The sequence below is a fragment of the Coffea arabica genome, chromosome 1e, assembly GCF_036785885.1.
Source record: "Coffea arabica cultivar ET-39 chromosome 1e, Coffea Arabica ET-39 HiFi, whole genome shotgun sequence".
Taxonomy (NCBI): domain Eukaryota; kingdom Viridiplantae; phylum Streptophyta; class Magnoliopsida; order Gentianales; family Rubiaceae; genus Coffea; species Coffea arabica.
The window spans coordinates 36766678-36788175 of record NC_092311.1 but is presented as its reverse complement, the minus strand read 5'-3'; the positions used below and the strand labels follow the sequence as shown (position 1 = coordinate 36788175).

General features: G+C 37.9%; 1 protein-coding gene and 1 non-coding gene across 2 annotated transcripts; one reads left to right on the top strand and one right to left on the bottom strand.

Moving 5' to 3' along the window:
* Window positions 1-5736: 5736 nt before the first annotated feature.
* LOC140022422 (small nucleolar RNA R71) lies at window positions 5737-5843 on the bottom strand. The gene has a single exon (XR_011826408.1). It is a non-coding gene; the product is annotated as a small nucleolar RNA R71 (small nucleolar RNA).
* Window positions 5844-6001: 158 nt separating this feature from the next.
* LOC140016837 (uncharacterized) lies at window positions 6002-7269 on the top strand. The gene is made up of 2 exons (XM_072070857.1): window positions 6002-6031; window positions 6202-7269. Exons 1-2 carry the CDS (start codon window positions 6002-6004, stop codon window positions 7267-7269), a joined length of 1098 nt encoding a protein of 365 aa, XP_071926958.1.
* The last annotated feature ends 14229 nt before the right edge of the window (window positions 7270-21498 follow it).

Here is a 21498-nt window from a genome sequence, read left to right as displayed (position 1 = left end):
CCATTCTGCTAAGTAATGTCAAAACTATCTTTTGCTTTTCAACTTAAACTTCATTTCCGCACATGTCCCTAGCTTGACTATGCACTTATACGTTCTATTGGGCCTTATTTTTGGTAGTGCGTGGATTTGATTTGACTCATGTTCGAGTCTTAATTGTGATATTCTTGGTGTATAGGTCGTGCCGGTAATCTGACACCTACGCCTGAAGCTAACTTATGAATTTGCGTACTTACCTTGGTGAGTGTACCATTATATAATCTAATGCTTAGATGGTTATTTATACTTGTATATGTACTTGAATGGCTTGAATGAGACGAGAGTGTACTTTATCGCTCCCGATCTCTTATCTGTATTACTGTTATTATCAAATGTGAAATTGTACACATGTGTGATTTGACATGGCTTGGGGCTTTGCCCGACAACTTAATTGTGCTACTTGAGCTCATACCCCATTGGTCTTTAATCGAGTCGAGCTGGCAAGGGCTTGGGTGAATCGATAACGGACCTTGGGTTCACTGCAGTCGAGTGGAGTGTTAACTCCTCAACCTTATGGTATACTCGAGTATTAACCTCTCTGTTACTGTGAGGTGTTCGGGCCTGGTAAGGGGGTGATCGGTGGAAGGGATACGGAGTAAAGTGGGGATCTACGGGATGTTCTTCTCTTTAAAGGTTGATGGAGTGTCAACGGGTTGGAGATCAAGTGCGGCAAGTGAAAAATGGCTCTTGAGAGCCAATTGTATCCTTTTATTGACTTGTTTTGTTTATGAGCTTTGGGATCACTATGTGATAAAAGGTGTTTACTGGTGTGTCTTGTTGGTACCTCATGAGCGTAAGCTCACCCTCACTACTTTGTTTTCCTTACAGGGATATGAATAACTTTTGGGAGACTATATTGTTTTGAAGCACGAGTTGAGCTAGTTTTCATATAGTTTGAATATATTCTTTTGTAAAGCTCCTCGATGGTTGGAAAAACCATAAATGTACTTTGATCTAAATATCTTCCTTTTGATTTGTAAATTACAAACGAATGTGTATAACACTGTTAAACCCTGTTCATGTATCCTATTTGGTTTGGAAATGTTTCTTCGAGGTGTATGGTGATATCTATATTTGATTGGATTCTGGTTGGATAGTGACATGACAGTCACTATTCATTTACGATTTCAATTTTCGTTTCCCATTTTGAGATTTTTAAATCGCTTGAGCGCGCTAATATTTTTCGGAACATTTTGGATTATATATGACCGTCTTAGTAGTCCTGGCGAGAGTTGGGTAGGCAGTCCGCTAACCCCTGTGGTACGCTCTCGAGGAAGGTGGGGCTGTCACAGGTGGTATCAGAGCCAGGTTAGAAATGACCTAGGCAAGTTTGAAATTTTGTTCCTCAGGACCTATGAGGGAAGTGTTAAGATACTGTTAGGTGCAATTATACTTACGTTGTCTAAGATAAGAACCCTTTTTTTTTTTTTATCTTTGTAGGTTATGGCCGGAACCAGTGGAGCGGGCGGAGGTAAGCCACCTTAGAGGCGCCCACGAGTTATCGATTACCAGGAGAGGTCGGGAGGTCCGATCCGGCTTTGGTATACTGCCAGCTAGACCCGCCGTTGTAGGCGTTGCCAGTATTACTCTTATGCTAACCATGTGGTCCTGGCGGTACTAGATGAGAGGAGGAGACTTAGGAGTGCCGCCGCCAGGGATCAAACTGAGGCGCTTAGATTGAGAGGCGTTCTAATAATGCAGGCTGACCGGATTGGAGAGCTCTAAGGAGACATAGTTATGGAGCAGGAGTGAATGAATGCTCTGAGGGAGCAGTTGCAGGTGGTGAACACCCGCCTTACTAATATCATCCGAGAGGTTAGAGACCGTTCCGGAGGCATTATTAACGAGTGCGAGGCGCAAATCCAAGGTGTGATTGGCGCCAATGCGCAAGTAGTGGCTTCTAGTGGTGGTACACCTAGCGAAGGGAGTACTCCTAGTTCTAGCCAGGGGGAAGAGTCTGTGGTCTCCGTAGGAAGCTAGGCTAGAGCTCTTTTGAACCACTTTTGATCCCATGAGGAAAAGCGCTAGTTAGTTGTTTTGGCCTAACTTTGTATATTGTTTTGGAGGATTCCTTTTGTTTCATGGGATGACTTTTGTATATACTTGACTGACTGTTTTTGTGTAACTACTTGATCCTGTAATGTGTTGTATGTATATGTCTTGTGTGTATTATTTGCTTATTGGATCATATCTATGCTTATGTGCCCCTTTAACATTATATTTGTGCCTCGATTTTAGTTTGATTTAAACCAATTGAGGGCACTCATAGGAGACGAGGCCGTGGGTGTGGAGTTAGGCAACCCACGTCTGAAAGGGGCACTGAGGAAACCTTGTCTGTACCAAACCCTAAACCTAGGGTTGATCCCAATATCCAAATAGCTGCCGCTATGCAGCAAATGACCGATTTGCTGGCCCACGTAGTGCAACAACAGGGCCACAACCCTACCCCACTTGTCGGGAATCCCGAAAATCCTGGGAATCATGTGGAAAGTGAGGATCGAGCTCTTGAAAGGTTCCAAAAGTTCTCCCCACCGAAATTTCTTGGAGGGCTCGATCCCGATGTGGCTGAAAGGTGGTTGTAGAAAATGGTAGACATCTTTCCGGCCTTACATTATTCAGAAGAGAGACAGGTTACTTTTGCGGTCTTTCAGCTAGAAGGGGCCGCTCGTTCCTGATGGAATGTTATACGCACCAAGTGGGAAAGAGAGCAGACACCAAGAACGTGGGTGAATTTCGTTAGGGAATTTAACGCTAAGTACTTTCCGTCCTTGATCCAAGAAAAAAAGGAAGACGAGTTCATTCGACTTCGTCAAAGCACCCAATCCGTGGCCGAATACGAGAGCCAGTTTACCCGATTAGCTAAATTTGCCCCTGATCTCATTATGACTGAAAAAAAAGGTACAATGTTTTATTTAGGGGTTAAATGTGAAAATCCAAAAAGATTTAGCCGTGACCCAAATTAACACTTTCAATGACGTTGTGGATAAGGTTTTGCGGGCTGAGAACGCAAGGCTTCAAGTTCGAAATTTCCAAGTTAGAAAACGTGAATTTTTGGGGAATAGTTCTACTCAGAAAGATAAGAGTATCCCTCCTAAATTTGGAAGGGGAGTTGGAGGACGATTTTCGGGAACGGCGAGAGGGACTCCGCCAAGGGATGGCCAGACGGGGCGAGGCCAACAGAGAAGTGCCTCACAAGGAAGCTCAGCCACTGTTTCTCGTGACCCGTGTGGGTTTTGTGGGAAGCCAAACCACACGGAAGATAACTGTTGGAGAAAGGAGAAGTGATAAGAGTTTATTTTACGTATTTTTAAGTGCATTTTATTAGTTAATTTTGAGTTGATTATTTAGTTTTATAATTAAAATAAAGAGGTTTTTGGTAAAATTATATATTTTTGGTAAAAGTGGATAATATTGCATTTTTAGTGATTTTAATGGTAAAACCTTCATTTTTATGCAGGAATGATGACTCAATCACCAAAGGATGGAAAATGAGGTGAAAAATAGAGATTTGGTGATGAAATTAAGTGGTGAAAAGAAAAATGAAGTGAAAAACGTTCAAATGAAGAATTGCACTTCAAGACAGTTTTGACACTCTTCAGTATTTTGATCATATCTCAGGCTACAAAACTCCGATTTGGATTATTTTTAGAGCATTGGAAAGCTAACTCGAAGGGCTACAACTTTGATGTTTTGCACAAAAACCAGTTCGGCCTGAATCATGGAGAAAATCGCAGTTGAAATAAGGTCAAAGTGAAAATGCGAGTGCAAAAAACGCGAGTTGTAGCCGCGTTTTGTGTAGGCGCGTTTTATAGCCGAAATTCTGCAATTTGACTCAGCCAATTCTCTTGTGTTCATACCACTTTCCAGCTATAAGATGCAAGGGAATTCGGTGCACATGCTTCAGAAGACAAAAGGGCAAGAAAAGTGGCTTATTTTCAAGTCAAAAATATTGGTTTTTGACTATGCTAACAAAGTGGAGATTTGGGAATCAAAGGATAGAATTTGACTTGGAAAAATGGAGCTTTTGAGTAGTTTTTATGCAGAGACATTGAGGGAGGTCTGGACATAAAAAACGTAGCTAGTATTCTTACTAAAAAACATAGTCTCTCTAGCTAGGTACTTGCAAGGGGCAATTGAGGTTCCATCTTGTAATCATCTAAGTTCAAGACAAAGGAGATTTTTGGAAGGCTTTACCATATCTTGGCTAAGACTTTCTTTACTCTTTTTGTATTTGTAATTCCTGATGATTTACATTAATGAAGTTATGAGTGTTTCATCATTCATGAGTAGCTAATTTCCTTTATCTAGGGAGTAGATGAAGCTTATGGCCAAATGATATGAAGTGATTGTGATTTATGCTTGTTATGTCTTGTATTAACTTATCTACTTGTGTATGTTGGATTACTTGTTGTTGCTTGATCACCAATAGCAGGTTTATAGTTGTTTTTACTCATTGAGAAATGGTAAAAATAATGGAATGACATAAGTAGAGCTTGAGTAGTATATTCATGAGAATAGAAATACATTCAAGTGGATAAAATCTATATTTCAGGTATGCACAAAACAGATTTAGTATTTTCCAAGAGATTAGGAAAAACTAATCTGTTTTAACCCATTATTATCATGAAAATGTGATTTTGGTATTGTTGGAAATGAATCCTTGGTTAAACAAGAGTAGTAACAAGTGTTAAATTCATTCGTTTTAGATCTTTTGTGTTATATGTGGAATCTACATCCCTAGATCTTAATATTTAGTGAATTCTACTCCTATTGTGAAATTGCATTTATCTATTTAAGAATTTTTGTAGTTGAATTAAAATCTGAAGTTTCTGCTCAAATTAATTGTAAGTCTAAATAATAGATTAAATTAGTATCTAATAATTGTTTTAATTGCTCATCGTGGGATCGACCCGATACACATCTTGTACTACAATTGCGACTTGTATACTTGCAGTCCAACGGGTGTAAATTCGGAATTAAACTTGCACTTAAAGTAAAAACCCGTCAAGTTTTTGGCGCCGTTGCCGGGGAGCGGCAATATTAGAGCCTAATCATCTTTATTAATTTAGACAGCTTTATTTTTTAGATTATATTTAATCTTATATTATAATCAATTTTTTACCATTGAAGTTGCATAATATCCCTTATTTCTGTTTGTAGTGTATGCACCGGGAGTCTCGAGAAGTCGCACCTTTCAATCCAGAAATTGAGAGGACACTACGTAGACAAAGGAGGCACACACAACAGCAAGAGGAACAAGAGATTTGGCAACCGATAGAGGAAATTTTGATAGAACTACCATTTGAAGAAGAAATGGCTGAAAATGAAGCAAATAGGCGAGTTCTACGAGATTTTGCTCTACCGAGAACACAAGGATCTCAAACAAGCATAGTAAGGCCTACGGTAAATGCTAACAACTTTGAGATTAAGCCATCACTTATCCAAATGGTTCAACAATCTCAATTTGGAGGTAATGCTGTAGAAGATCCTAATACACACTTAGCTACATTCTTGGAAATTTGTGATACAATTAAAATGAATGGAGTTAGTGATGATGCTATAAGGTTAAGATTGTTCCCATTTTCATTGAGAGATAAGGCCAAACTTTGGCTACACTCTCATGCTCCTAATACTTTCACCGGATGGGATGATTTATCAAGGGCATTTTTGAATAAGTATTTTCCACCTGGTAAGACTGCTAAGCTAAGAATGGATATCACTGGTTTTAGTCAAATGGAAGGAGAATCATTATATGAAGCATGAGAAAGGTTTAGAGATTTGTTACAGAAATGTCCACACCATGGACTACCCGAATGGCTGATTATACAAACCTTTTATAATGGTTTATCTTTCTCCACTAAAACTATTATTGATGCAGCCGCAGGTGGAGCTTTAATGGGTAAATCACCCCAAGAAGCTCAGAATTTGATAGAAGAAATGGCCGCAAATAACTACCAATGGGCCAATGAAAGAGGTAATACGAGACGTCACGCAGGTATGATCGAAATGGACACTCTCAATATGCTGAGTGCTCAAATGAATAATGTGATGAAATTGCTAAGTAGACAAGGTGGAGTTGGTCCAAGTTCATCTAATGTACACGTAGCTTGTTGCTCTTTCTGTGGAGGTGAACATGATATTAATGAGTGTGTTGATTCTGAGCAGGTACAATTTGTCAATAATTACAACCGAAATACTCCAAATAATCCCTACTCGAATACTTACAATCCGGGGTGGAGAAATCATCCAAACTTTGGATGGAAAGATCAAGGCAATCAACAAAGGCCAACCAATCCGCCGGGATTTCAACCAAGGCAACCACAGGCTGAAACTAAACCAAGTTGGGAGATTGCGGTGGAAAAACTTGCTAAGGTGACTTCGGATAGATTCGAGCGAGTTGAGGGGCGGTTGGACCAATTAGCTGGGATGTACAGAAACTTGGAGGTTCAAATTGGTCAAATTGCCAATGTGATCAACAATAGAAACCCTGGTGAATTACCAAGTAAAACCGAAGTGAATCCGAGAGAGCATGTCAATGCAATCATTCTTAGAAGCGGTAAAACGGTTGAGGGGTTCGATTTTGAAAATTCAGGTGGTGAAAAAGACAAGAAGCAAGCAATTGAAGGGGAGCAAGAAAGTCAAAATGATCATGTTATCATTGATATTGATGCACTTCATCCCAAATTAAATTCTAATGTGATACCTTTTCCTCACAGGTTGAAGAAAGATGGACAGGATCGGGAGTTTGAAAAGTTCTTCAAAATGTTTAAACAATTGCACATTAACATTCCTTTCATTGATGCTATAACACAGATTCCCTCTTATGCACGTTTCTTGAAAGACATCATGTCAAAGAAGAGGAAAATTGTAGATAATGAGATGATAGTATTAACGGAAGAGTGTAGTGCATTGATTAAGAATAAACTCCCTCCTAAATTGAAAGATCCGGGAAGTTTTTCTATTCCTTGCACTATTGGTCAATTGCATTTTTCTAATGCTTTATGTGATTTAGGTGCAAGTGTGTCACTTATGCCGTTATCGGTTGCCCGGAGATTGGGACTTCAAGAGCTAAAAGCTACCAATATTACATTGCAATTGGCGGATCGGTCAATCACACGTCCCATGGGTATTTTGGAAAATGTGCTCATAAAGGTAAGACAATCTATAATACCTGTGGATTTTGTTGTCTTAGATATTGAAGAAGATGTGAGAATGCCAATTATTCTAGGATGACCGTTTTTAGCCACTGCACGAACTATAATTGATGTAGAAAAAGGTAAGCTTATATTACGGGTTAATGATGAGGAATTGGAATTCAATTTGGATAATAAAGAAGGGAATATAGAGCCTACTGCTCTTGTTTCTAATATGCCATATGATGAAAAGGTTAACCAAGAAAGGACCGAAGAAGTTAAATTTATAAATGTCCTTGGTACTAACTTTCATGGTGTAGGAACAAAGGAGGAGAAGATAAGGATGGAAGTTGGCTTAATAAATTCGCCATTCCATGAAGAAAATGGTGAAAAGTTGAGCCAATTCAGAAAAGACAAGCAAAATCCACTCCAAGGTGAAGTTGAGCCTCTCTATGACAAGTCTAATATTCCTCCTTGGCATTTGAGGAAATTGGACTATGAAGATCAATGCATGGTTCACCACATGGTGGATTGGCTCGGGAGTTTCGACCCATGGGGAGAAAATCTCTCTCTAATGCTCTAAAGTGATTCAACTTTTTTGAGTCGAGTCAACGACTATAAACAAAAGAACTAATTGGGAGGCAACCCAATATTTAGGTTATATTTGTTAACTTGGTGTGATTTTGTGGTTTGAATCAATGTTTTAGCTAAATTGTTGTTTTTGTAATGTAGGGTTGGCAATTGAAGGCAAGGATGACCAATTGAGTACAAAAAAGGCGAACTTTGATCAAACAACTCAACCCCTCGATTTGCGTTAAAGGTGTTTTTGATTCATTATAAAGGGGTAAAATGCATGTTTTTAATATTTTACATTTGTTCCAGTCATTAAAATTGGCAAACAAATGATTTATGATGCATTTTGAGTCATTGGGGTACCTTTTGTAATTTTTCAAAAGTTGAAATTCTGCTAAAAATCGAAGCAGAAAACGCGTTTTTCCAAGAAAACGCGACTACAAGTCGCGTTTCTCAGAATCGCGTTTTCAATTCTGCGCCTGCAGAACAGAAAACGCACCTTTAAAACGCAACTTAAAGTCGCGTTTTGGAGGAAGTCGCGTTTTCTCGCCTGAGCAAAACTGGAAAACGCGACACAGATAAACGCGACTTTAAGTCACGTTTTCATACGTAACCGCGTTTTCAGTCCTGCAAGATTTGTGCAGGAAACGCGACTTCAAAAACGCGAGTTAAAGGCGCGTTTTTAGTCGCGTTTTCTGTGTCTGAATATAGCCTTCAGAAACGCGATTTCAGCTTCATTTTTTCCTCTCTTCTTAATTTTTCAGGCGCGTTTTTCTTCTTCTCTTCTAAGCAACTCACAAATCTTCATTTTTACTCCATAATCTTGCTAGAAATCATCACCCCAACACCTTTTGAGCTTCATATACCCTTTTTAACCGATTAAAATCCAAGAAAAACACCTAAAATCAGGTTTTTGAGGGATTGAAGGTTAGGGTTCTTAAACTCTAATTTCTTCAATTTGAGGTCAATTGGAGGTTGTTTCATAGGGCTTTTGACATTTTTAGCATCACCAAACATCCTTCTACGTGATTGAGGTAAGTTTCTTCATCAAATCTTTTGATTTTAGAAAGTCATATTTTTTTATCCTAAGCTATCTGAAATCTTTTAATGTCGAAAATTTGATGATGTATTTGACCATTTTTGACTTTATTCATACTTATTAAGATTGTTTAAGTATGTTTACATGTTTAAATGTAGCAAGTTGTTGGTCATTATTGCTTTCAAAATTCACAATTGCTATATTTGGAGGAAATTGGAAAATGGATTTAGGATGTTTTTGAGTTATTGGTAATGACTAATTATTGTTAAGAATGGTTAGTTGATGATATTTTAGCATGTGCATTGTGTATAGTGAGTAATTTGGTTGATTTGGTGAGTTAATTAGTTTAATTTTTGCCTAAACATGATTATAGCTAAAAGCATATTATTATTGTTAATTTTAAATAGTTATAATCATAATTGTTCCTATTTTCACTAATTAAATTATAATTGATACATATCTTGTGTAATTTGGTGATTTTGGGCAACTTTAGGCATAAAATATGTCTTGTACGATCATTGAATGATTAGAACTTGAGCAATTGTATTTGAGGTTATTTGGATTAATGCTGAACTTTTGTTGCCAAATAATGAGTTGTAGTACATGTGGATAATTGAAATATTTTTTAGGTACAATGCCAAGGGGAAGAAGAGCGGTACTTTCATCCTCTAGTAGTGAGGAGAGGGAGGTTAATGAAGAGATGGAGGTGATTGAAGAGGAGAATTCACCTTCTCCTCCACCAGTTAACCGTCGACCTGGTAAGGGCACCTCCCGTGGAGCGGGAAAATCGGTATTTGACAGTGCTAGGTTCAACACTCGCAGGAATCAGGAGTGGCATGAGGCGCGTGCTAATTTGGAGTTTTTGTTTGAGATGCACATCAGTCCACCAGTTGAGATGATGTACAACATCTCAGAAGCTTTTGCTCAGCTAGGATGGGCTCCGATTCTCACCCTTCCAAACCATTACTACCCAGACTTGGTGCGCGAGTTTTATGCCAACATTGAAAGTAAGGCGCGCCATAGTGGAGAAATAGTTGAGTCCTGGGTGCGTGGAAGACGAATCACCTTATCACGACAAGATTTGGCTGCTATTTTGGGGTGTATGGATGACGGACGTCCAGTAGACTTGAAGAAGGAGTTTGTTCCCCCGAATAGGAGGTGGGATCCCTCATTGGCCATGGCTAGGTTTGGTCTCGAGTACCAACCTTTTCGCTCTACCAGAAAGGAGACTATATTGGCAAATGTATTCGAACCTCGTCATCGTCTTATCATTTACATGATGGCTCACAATGTCACCCCAAAGAAGACGGGGCACACGGAGGTCCGCAAGAGCGATATCTACTTCTTGGATTACATGTTCCATAACCGGACATCTCCATATGCTCGGATTTCATTGCCTAACATCATCATCAGCCACATTAGGCCTACGGCGAGGCGTAAGACAACTTCCTTCAAACTATCATTTCCTCGTCTACTGACTTTAATCTTTCCCCGTTTTGAGGTTCAGTTGGAAGGAATGAGGCGGGAGTATGTTCCACCACGTGCTGAGATGACTATCACTACTCTTCGCCGCCTTGGTATTGGCACGGGAGACATTCCACGCCCTGTTCAGGAGCGGAGACAAAAGGCTAGACATGGTCGGGATGAAGCTGGACCTTCTACTGCAGCACCACCTCCTCCTCCACCACAAACTAATTGGCAGCGACTTTTTGACCATATGGAGGACTTTGCATTCCAGTTCGCTGACATTAGGAATCGTCTAAGCCGAATTGAAGATCATTTGGGCATTCATCCACCGCCCAATCGTGATGCAGAGGATGACGATGATGCCGAGGGGGATGACTGACTTGGCACACTGCAGAAGCTATCTTTAGTTGATGAACTTGCTTGCCTAATTATCTTAACTTGTGGAACTTAAGATGTTTAACTTCATTTTATTTTTCTGTTTTCTATGTGGTAGGTACTTGTATTTTGACAGTGGTTTGTGATTAGTGGCTGATAAGGATCTCAGCCATTGACTTGGGGAGTACTTCTTTCTTTTCTTTTCTTCTTTTGTTTCATTTCTTCCCTACACATTGAGGACAATGTGTAATTTAAGTGTGGGGGGAGAAATATGTATGATACTTGTGGTTTTAGTTGTGTTTGATATAATTCTTGTGCTTAAATGGTGTTTCTTGTGGTTGCTGGCAGGGAGTTTTAGTCCACTTTTAAGGGGAGACTCTGTCAAAATTTTTCCAAAATCTTATACACATATATGTTATTAACTATAATAAATAAATAAAATGTTGTCACTTATCCTTTTAAAATAAATATATGCGGTTTTGATACTTCTTTTCTCATGAAATTTGGAAATGATTTTTATGTGATTATAATTTTTATCTATAGGAAAGTATATCTAGTAAAGTGGAGAAACTTATGCCTATATTTTTGCATATTTGATAAAAATTCTTCTTTTTATCTGATTTTATAAGATAAGAAATTAATATGGTCAATAAGTGTCATACTTTTCTCATGATTATTCTTAGAGGGAATTTTATTATATATATATATATAAATAAAAAAAAGGGGTTATTCTACTCCAATAGTTTTTGTATTTAGTAACCGGGAGTCTTCATCTACAAATGTCGACTTTCGCGTAAAACGGTACTTAAATTAAGAGTACGAAAAGCAACTTGAGTATGTGAAATGTTGAGTAACCGGGGATTTTCATCTAAAAATGTCGATCTTCGCGTCAAAAGGCATTTTTCATAACTTAAGTAATATTTAACCCTTAAAATATATACATGAAAAAAAAAGAGTAAGATAAATCCCTTTTTAAAAGAAAAATAAGAAGTTGATCCTGAGATTAGTTAGCATCTTTATTGACTATAGGAGTTGCTTGCTTGCGAAATTGGATAAAAATAAGAAGTTGAGTTGAATTGGTAAAAATTATGGTATATTTGGCTCTTCTTTGCTTGATATTATGAGTACTTAAATTTAATGGAAAGATCACATAAGGGTTATTTACCTTGATTCAAGGAAATGGAGTTGAAATACTACATATGTTTATTTTCAATTTTTTTTGGATCATTGATGGTTAGAATTTTATATTGCTTGAGGACAAGCAATGATTCAAGTGTGGGGGTATTTGATAAGAGTTTATTTTACGTATTTTTAAGTACATTTTATTAGTTAATTTTGAGTTGATTATTTAGTTTTATAATTAAAATAAAGAGGTTTTTGGTAAAATTATATACTTTTGGTAAAAGTGGATAATATTGCATTTTTAGTGATTTTAATGGTAAAACCTTCATTTTTATGCAGGAATGATGACTCAATCACCAAAGAATGGCAAATAAGGTGAAAAATAGAGATTTGGTGATGAAATTAAGTGGTGAAAAGAAAAATGAAGTGAAAAACGTTCAAATGAAGAATTGCACTTCAAGACAGTTTTGACACTCTTCAGTATTTCGATCATATCTCAGGCTACAAAACTCCGATTTGGATGATTTTTAGAGAATTGGAAAGCTAACTCAAAGGGCTACAACTTTGGTGTTTTGCACAAAAACCAGTTCGGCCTGCATCATGGAGAAAATCGCAGTTGAAATAAGGTCAAAGTGAAAACGCGAGTGCAAAAAACGCGAGTTGTAGCCGTGTTTTGTGTAGGCGCGTTTTATAGCCGAAATTCTGCAATTTGACTCAGCCAATTCTCTTGTGTTCATACCACTTTCCAGCTATAAGATGCAAGGGAATTCGGTGCACATGCTTCAGAAGACAAAAGGGCAAGAAAAGTGGCTTATTTTCAAGTCAAAAATATTGGTTTTTGACTATGCTAACAAAGTGGAGATTTGGGAATCAAAGGATAGAATTTGACTTGGAAAAATGGAGCTTTTGAGTAGTTTTTATGCAGAGACATTGAGGGAGGTCTGGACATAAAAAACGTAGCTAGTATTCTTACTAAAAAACATAGTCTCTCTAGCTAGGTACTTGCAAGGGGCAATTGAGGTTCCATCTTGTAATCATCTAAGTTCAAGACAAAGGAGATTTTTGGAAGGCTTTACCATATCTTGGCTAAGACTTTCTTTACTCTTTTTGTATTTGTAATTCCTGATGATTTACATTAATGAAGTTATGAGTGTTTCATCATTCATGAGTAGCTAATTTCCTTTATCTAGGGAGTAGATGAAGCTTATGGCCAAATGATATGAAGTGATTGTGATTTATGCTTGTTATGTATTGTATTAACTTATCTACTTGTGTATGTTGGATTACTTGTTGTTGCTTGATCACCAATAGCAGGTTTATAGTTGTTTTTACTCATTGAGAAATGGTAAAAATAATGGAATGACATAAGTAGAGCTTGAGTAGTATATTCATGAGAATAGAAATACATTCAAGTGGATAAAATCTATATTTCAGGTATGCACAAAACAGATTTAGTATTTTCCAAGAGATTAGGAAAAACTAATATGTTTTAACCCATTATTATCATGAAAATGTGATTTTGGTATTGTTGGAAATGAATCCTTGGTTAAACAAGAGTAGTAACAAGTGTTAAATTCATTCGTTTTAGATCTTTTGTGTTATATGTGGAATCTACATCCCTAGATCTTAATATTTAGTGAATTCTACTCCTATTGTGAAATTGCATTTATCTATTTAAGAATTTTTGTAGTTGAATTAAAATCTGAAGTTTCTGCTCAAATTAATTGTAAGTCTAAATAATAGATTAAATTAGTATCTAATAATTGTTTTAATTGCTCATCGTGGGATCGACCCGATACACATCTTGTACTACAATTGCGACCTGTATACTTGCAGTCCAACGGGTGTAAATTCGGAATTAAACTTGCACTTAAAGTAAAAACCCGTCAAGAAGAAATGCCTACGTTGTGGGAACGCGGAGCACCAGATAGCCAGTTGTCCAGTTTAACCCCAAGAGGCAAGAGGGTCTACCCAATCTTCTAAGGCGACCTCAGGGCAGCCAAAGTAGAATGGACGAAAACGAAGGTGCCAGCGCGAGTGTACTCTCTTGAGCAACGTCCTGTACTTGATTCGGCGGAGGTGGTGAAAGGTACGATTCCTATCTTCCACCGTCTAGCTAGGATTTTGATAGACTCCGGTGCCACCCATTTCTTTGTTAACCCCGAATTCATGTGTGGGATTGATGTAACCCCTGTAAACCTGCCCTATGAATTGGAAGTGAGTACGCCTACGGGGGACCAATGTTTGGTTACTATTAAAATATTTGCAAACTGTGAAATTTGACAAGTTTAGCTATTAAGGGGTACGATGTGATATTGGGCATGGACTGGTTAGTTAGGTATGATGCTCAACTTGACTGTAAAAGGAAAGTAGTGAAATTTCGTATACCGGGGGAAGCGACCTTAAAGTTAGATGTGAGGGGCAGTTTAGCCTCATCTGCAATGATTTTGGGCATTCGGGTTAGGAAATTATTGAGTAGAGGGGCACAAGGGTTCTTAACCTTTCTCATTAACCCTTCCACCGATAAGTTGAAAGTGGAAGATGTTCCGGTAGTGGGCGAATATTCGGATGTATTTCCTGATGAGTTAGTGAATCTACCACCGCAAAGGGAGATAGAATTTGAGATTAACTTGTTATCGGGGATTTCACCTATCTCTAAGACCCCATACCGCATGGCACCTGCTGAACTTAAGGAGTTGAAGTTGCAGTTACAAGACCTTTTAGAGCGGAATTTTATCCGTGAGAGTGGATCTCCTTGGGGGGCACCTGTTCTCTTTGTTAAAAAGAAGGACGGGACCTTGAGATTGTGTATTGATTACCGAGGGTTGAACAACGTAACCGTTAAGAATAAGTACCCACTACCCCACATTGACGAACTGTTTGACCAGTTGCAAAGTGCAGTGGTCTTTTCAAAATTAGACATTCGACAAGGGTACTACCAATTATTGATCCGAAAGGAAGATGTGCCTAAAACTGCCTTCAATTCTCGGTATGGGCATTTCGAATTTGCTGTTATGCTCTTTGGTCCAACCAACGCCCCTGCCGCTTTTATGGATTTGATGCATCGAGTTTTCAAACCCTATCTTGACCAATTTGTCGTTATGTTTATCGATGACATTTTGGTCTATTCGAAAATCCGGGAGGAGCATGTGCAGCACCTGAAATTAGTTTTACAAACCCTAAAGGATCACCAATTATACGCAAAATTTAGTAAATGTGAGTTTTAGCTGGAGAAGGTTTCCTTCTTGGGGCATGTGATTTCGAAGGAAGGGATTGCAGTAGATCCGGCGAAGATAGAGGCAGTGATCGAGTGGAAGAGACCTGAGAGTCAAACTAAGATTCGAAACTTCTTAGGGTTGGCAGGTTACTATCGTCGATTTATTAAGGATTTCTCGAAACTTGCCAGTCCTTTAACCAATTTGACAAAGAAAAATAATCGATTTCTGTGGGATGCCTGATGTGAGTAGAGTTTTCAGGAATTGAAGGAGAGGTTAACTATGGCTCCTGTACTGGCCTTGTCTAATGGTAAAGATAGTTTCGTTGTTTATACTGATACTTCGAGAGAAGGCTTAGGGTGTGTATTGATGCAAAATAAGAATGTGATAGTCTTTGCCTCTAGGAAATTGAAGACCCACGAGCAAAACTATCCCACTCATGACTTGGAGCTAGCCGCAGTTGTCTTTGCTCTGAAAAAGTGGAGACACTACTTATATGGAGTAACCTTTGAGGTTTATTCTGATCACAAGAGCCTTAAGTACCTTTTTTTTCCAAAAGGAGTTGAATATGAGACAACGTCGGTAGATGGAATTCTTAGAAGATTATGACTGTACAATCAACTATCATCCGGGTAAGGCTAATGTGGTAGCTGATGCCCTTAGTCGGAAGGTTCAAATATCTGGGTTAATGGTCAAGGAGTGAAAAATGATAGGAGCCGTTGGAGAATGATACCCTAGGTTGGAACATAAGAAGATAACCTTTGGAAATATCCGTGTGACCTCCACTCTATTGGGACGAATCAAAGAAGCCCAAACTGAGGATCCGATGGTACAGAAGTGGGTGAAAAAGGTAGAAAAAAGGAAATTTTTTTATTTTAATTCAAGTCTTAAGGGAATTTTGAGATTTAGAAATCGAATAGTAGTGCCTGAGGATGAGAATTTGAGGAGGGAGATTTTGGATGAAACCCATCGATCGAAATATACCATCCATCCTGGTAGTACTAAGATGTATCAGGACTTACGACGGTTATACTGGTAGGATAAGATGAAGAGGGAGATTGCTTCATATGTACATTCCTGTTTAGTCTATCAGCAGGTTAAGGCCGAACACCAAAAACCTTTTGGATTACTACAACCTCTTGAGATCCCTGAATGGAAATGGGAGAACATTACCACGGATTTCGTTTCCTGTTTGCCTAGAACACAAAAAGGACATGATGCCGTTTGGGTGATCGTTGATCGGTTAACCAAATCAGCTTACTTTGTACCTGTGAATATGAAGTATTCCATGGATAAATTGGCTCGGGTGTATATGGAGGAGATTGTGAGACTACATGGGGTTCCTGTCAGTATAGTGTCCGATCGAGACCCTCGTTTTGTGTCAAGGTTTTGGCAAAAGTTTCAGGAGACCTTGGGATCTAAACTGAACCTAAGTACCACTTATCACCCTCAAACGGATGGGCAGTCGGAACGAACGATTCAAACTCTTGAAAATATGTTAAGAACTTGTGTTTTAGACTTCGGGGGTAGTTGGGGCCAACATATGATATTAATGGAATTCGCCTATAACAACAGTTACCATTCATCGATTCAAATGGCACTGTATGAGCCTCTTTATGGACGAAAGTGTCGATCTCCGTTATACTGGGATAAGGTAGGAGAAAAGAAGGTCTTGGACCCAACAGTTATCCCATGGATGGAGGATACTCAAGAAAAGGTTAAGTTAATTCGTTAGAGACTCCAAACCGCTCAAAGTCGTCAAAAGAGTTATGCGGACAATCGAAGAAAAGATTTGGAGTTTGAAGTTGGAGATCGTGTTTTCCTTAAAATTACACCACTACGAAGTGTTACGATGGGTAGAGAAAAGAAACTTCAACCAAGATTCGTAGGGCCTTACTCGATACTCCAACGAGTTGGGAAAGTTGCATACCAGCTTGAGTTACCGCCGAGCTTGTCCCGGATACACGATGTCTTCCACGTGTCAATGTTCAAGAAATATTATCCTGACCCGACTCATATTGTGCAACCAGAGGAGATTGAGATAGATGAGAGGAGAAACCTGTACGTTTACTAGATCGAAAGGTGAAGGAACTGAGGAGTAAACAAATTTCATTAGTGAAAATCCTGTGGAAAAACCACGGAGTCGAAGAAGCGACCTGGGAGATGGAGGAGGATATGAAAAAGAAATACCCTGAATTGTTTGTGGATCAAGGTGAGAAATTTCGAGAACGAATTCTTTTAAGGGGGAGAGAGTGTGAGAACTCGAAAATTTTCTTATTTTCTAGGCATTTATTTTAGTCTTGTGTGCCTAAATTCCATATTTTCTTTCTTATATGAATATTTTGGGAATTTTATGAGAACATATGATTTTTAAAATATTTTTCCCATATATGTTATTTTCTGTGTTAATGGTGGTGTACAGTAGATGTGGGACCCGCTAGTGCGATAAGTGTGGTAACCATGGTTAATTGGGAGAAGTTGTATACGGGGATTATATTACATGGTATTGTGAGCTAATTAAAGGTTAACTAGTTAATTAAGTATTGCAAGACAAAGAGTTGAGATAAGGTTAAAAAGGCCATATGTTGCATTTTCATTGGATGGTGGACTTTTGACTAGTCTTTCTTCACCTTTACTAAAATAATTTTGACTAAAAACCATCTTCATTTCTAAGCTTCTTGGCCGAGCAACTAGAGAGAAAAGAAGAGAGAAAGTTTCTTCAATTTTTCTTCCTTTCTTGCTTGAATCTTGCAAACCTACCGTTTAAATTCCAAATTTCTCCACAAAAGTGAGTTGATAAGCTAGTTTAAGGCTTTTAGTGGAGCCATTTGTGAAGAACAAGCTCTAGTTATCTTGCTTCTTAGAGTTGCAAAGGTGAGTTGTCTAGATATCTTCCTTCTCATGATAATAATGATCAATTAAGGGTTTCTAGTGGTGGAGCATGTCATTTTGTGGATTATTTCAAAAGTTATGGTTGAGTTGTCTAATTTTCCTATTTATTGAGGATTTTTCTGTTTTAATATATAAATTATTGTTTAGTCATGGATTGATAGTTTGTTATGGTGTGAAATGGAGTTTATACAGGTTAGTTACGATTGTTTGCGGAAAATTTCGGTTTTGTACGGAAATTTCAGCTTTAGGGTTCCAAATAGGCCTGTTCTGTACGGATTTATTTGAGTATGTTAGAGACCGAATCAAGCTTAGGTTAAAACATGAAAGTTGTAGGAAATGGTGTTAAATAGTTGGCTGTAAAATTTCAGCACGATCTGAGCTGTGTAACCTGAGAAAAGACAGAAATACCATAGACTGCCATAGGAAGAGTTCGCTGGATAGGGTGGGCATTTCACCCAATCTGACCGTGACTTTTCACCCTGATCCTTACCGAATTAGATTTTGGCTAAAACACAAAAGTTGTAGTGCTAGGTTTTAGCTTTTCAACGGCCCTAGAAACAGCTCAATTGGACTTTGGTAGCCTGAATTATGGTCATTTAACAATACTGCAGTTAGCTAACCTGTTTGTGCAATACTGGTTTGGTACATTGAAATTTTGACCTAGCTACCCTACGAACTAGACTGAGTGGTCTTCATCAAAGTTGTAGCCCTTTATCTTAGCTTCGAAATGGCGTAAATTGCACCCCAATCTGATAAGTGTAGCTCCAGTTGTGACCGTTCCGCTAAGTAATGTCAAAACTGTCTTTTGCTTTTCAACTTAAATTTCATTTCCGCACATGTCCCTAGCTTGACTATGCACTTATACGTTCTATTGGGCCTTATTTTTGGTAGTGCGTGGATTTGATTTGACTCGTGTTCGAGTCTTAATTGTGATATTCTTGTTGTATAGGTCGTGCCGGTAATCTGACGCCTACGCCTGAAGCTAACTTGTGAATTTGCTTACTTACCTTAGTGAGTGTACCATTATATGGTCTAATGCTCGGATGGTTATTTATACTTGTATGTGTACTTGAATGGCTTGAATGAGACGAGAGTGTACTTTATCGCTCCCGATCTCTTATCTGTATTACTGTTATTATCAAATGTTAAATTGTACACATGTGTGATTTGACATGGCTTGGGGCTTTGCCCGACAACTTAACTGTGCTACTTGAGCTCATACCCATTGGTCTTTAATCGAGTCGAGCCGGCAAGGGTTTGGGTGAATCGATAACGGACCTTGGGTTCACTGCAGTCGAGTGGAGTGTTAACTCCTCAACCTTATGGTATACTCGAGTATTACTCTCTCTGTTACTGTGAGGTGTTCGGGCCCGGTAAGGGGGTGATCGGTGGAAGGGATACGGAGTAAAGTTGGGATCTACGGGATGTTCTTCTCTTTAAAGGTTGACAGAGTGTCAACGGGTTGGAGATCAAGTGCGGCAAGTGGAAAGTGGCTCTTGAGAGCCAATTGTATCCTTTTATTGACTTGTTTTGTTTATGAGCTTTGGGATCACTATGTGATAAAAGGTGTTTACTGGTGTGTCTTGTTGGTACCTCATGAGCGTAAGCTCACCCTTGTTACTTTGTTTTCCTTACAGGAATATGAATAACTTTTGGGAGACTATATCGTTTTGAAGCACGAGTTGAATTAGTTTTCATATAGTTTGAATATATTCTTTTGTAAAGCTCCTCGATGGTTGGAAAAACCCTAAATGTACTTTGATCTAAACATCTTCCTTTTGATTTGTAAATTACAAACGTATATGTATAACACTGTTAAACCCTATTCATGTATCCTATTTAGTTTGGAAATGTTTCTCCGAGGTGTATGGTGATATCTACATTCGATTGGATTCTGGTTGGATAGTGACGTGGCAGTCACTATTCATTTGCGATTTTAATTTTCGTTTCCCATTTTATGGTTTTTAAATAGCTTGAGCGCGCTAATATTTTCCGAAACATTTTAGATTATATATGACCGTCTTAGTAGTCCTGATGAGATCTGGGCAGGCAGTTCGCTAACCCCTGTGGTACGCCCTAGGGGAAGGTGGGGCTGTCACATTAATCCTTGTCTAGATAGGATTCGGTATTCTTATTAGTTAACATGTTGTTAATCCTAGTCAAGATAGACTTCGAGAATCTGTTCTATAGTTCACTTTTGGAAACTGGATTGCATCATTTTCTTTTTTTTTTCGAGACATTGGGAATTAACATCAATATTGTATTTGTTACCTAAATCAATATCACTTTTGGAAACTAGATTGCATCATTTTATTTTTTTTTTCGGGGACATTGGGAATTTACATCAATATTGTATTTGTTACCTAAATCAATATCACTATTGGGAAACTAGATTGCATCATTTTCTTTTTTTCCGGGACATTGAGAATTTACATCAATATTGTATTTGTTACCCAAATCAACTTATCTACTTATATTGGATTTGTAGCCTAAATTGATTTATCAATTTATATCGGAAAGTAGCCGTGTTTATTTGCTTATAGACCAAATGGATTACATAATAATCAAATGTTTTTGTTTATATGCTTCTAGACCAAATGCATTATAAAATCAAATGTTTTTGATAGCTCGCTTTTATATAGTGATTGGTTGCCAACGAAATCATGCTCAAGATTATTCTTTAACCCTTCAAACATGAGCCAAATTAGAAATTAACCTTATGATTAATTTAATGCTGTCATTTAAAAACAAGAAAAGAAAATAATTCATTATCTACTCCTTTATGAATTAAATAGTACATCTTCCTCGAGTTAAAAGATCAAGAAAATGGTATTTCAGATATGTTTTGATGTGTAAGCACAATTACTGAGGTTGTAATGTCATCACCAAGAGATGGGTACTCAGTTAAATAAATGCTATTAATAGATTCGTTAACCTGCTGCCTGTGACTTCCAAGTCTTCCAAAGCATCTTGCCCAGCCCAAAATTTGCCCTTATGTACAGGCATCAAGTGTGTCTGACGATAGATTTGTAAGAATTTGATTTTGAAGGCATATTCTAATTCATGATGGAGATCGGAGTCGAATCCATTCAAACTTTTTTCCATCCAAAAAAAAAAAATTAAGCGTGTTTTGCTTAAAACAAGCTACATGTCCGTAGAAAATAGATTAAACAGTCAGAAATCAAAATTTTAGTAAAAAATCAGTGTTATGTTCTATAAAAACTCATCTTTGGAGAAGATTCCTAAACTTTTGCCAAAGTTTGTGAGAATTAGGGTGGTCATAAATGTGGTAAAAAAAAATTGCTTCTTTCAATTGGTAGAATATCTATGCTAAAATATGGGCTATATCAAATGCACTCAAAAATTTTTCCAAAAAAAAAAAAAGAGATAGAAAATACTTTTTTTCAGATAGAAAATAATTAACGTCTTTTATATTTAATATCTATCAGACTAGAGCACACAAAGGTAAAGTGTTGCAACTGGTAAGGACTTGAACAATTATTCTGCATGAGGAATATATATATATATATATATATATATATATATATATATATATATATATAGCTATCAATGTGTATACATTTAGTCACAAGAAGAAACCAAAGATATTAGTCCTTCCAAGTGATTACCCTAAGTAAGTCTCAGA

Excerpts from the sequence above, each read along its gene's own strand:
- LOC140016837 (XM_072070857.1), top strand. The coding sequence starts at position 6,002 with ATGAAAGAGGTAATACGAGACGTCACGCAG. Across the intron at positions 6,032-6,201 it reads TAATACGAGACGTCACGCAG|GTACAATTTGTCAATAATTA; the intron begins GTATGATCGAAA and ends GATTCTGAGCAG.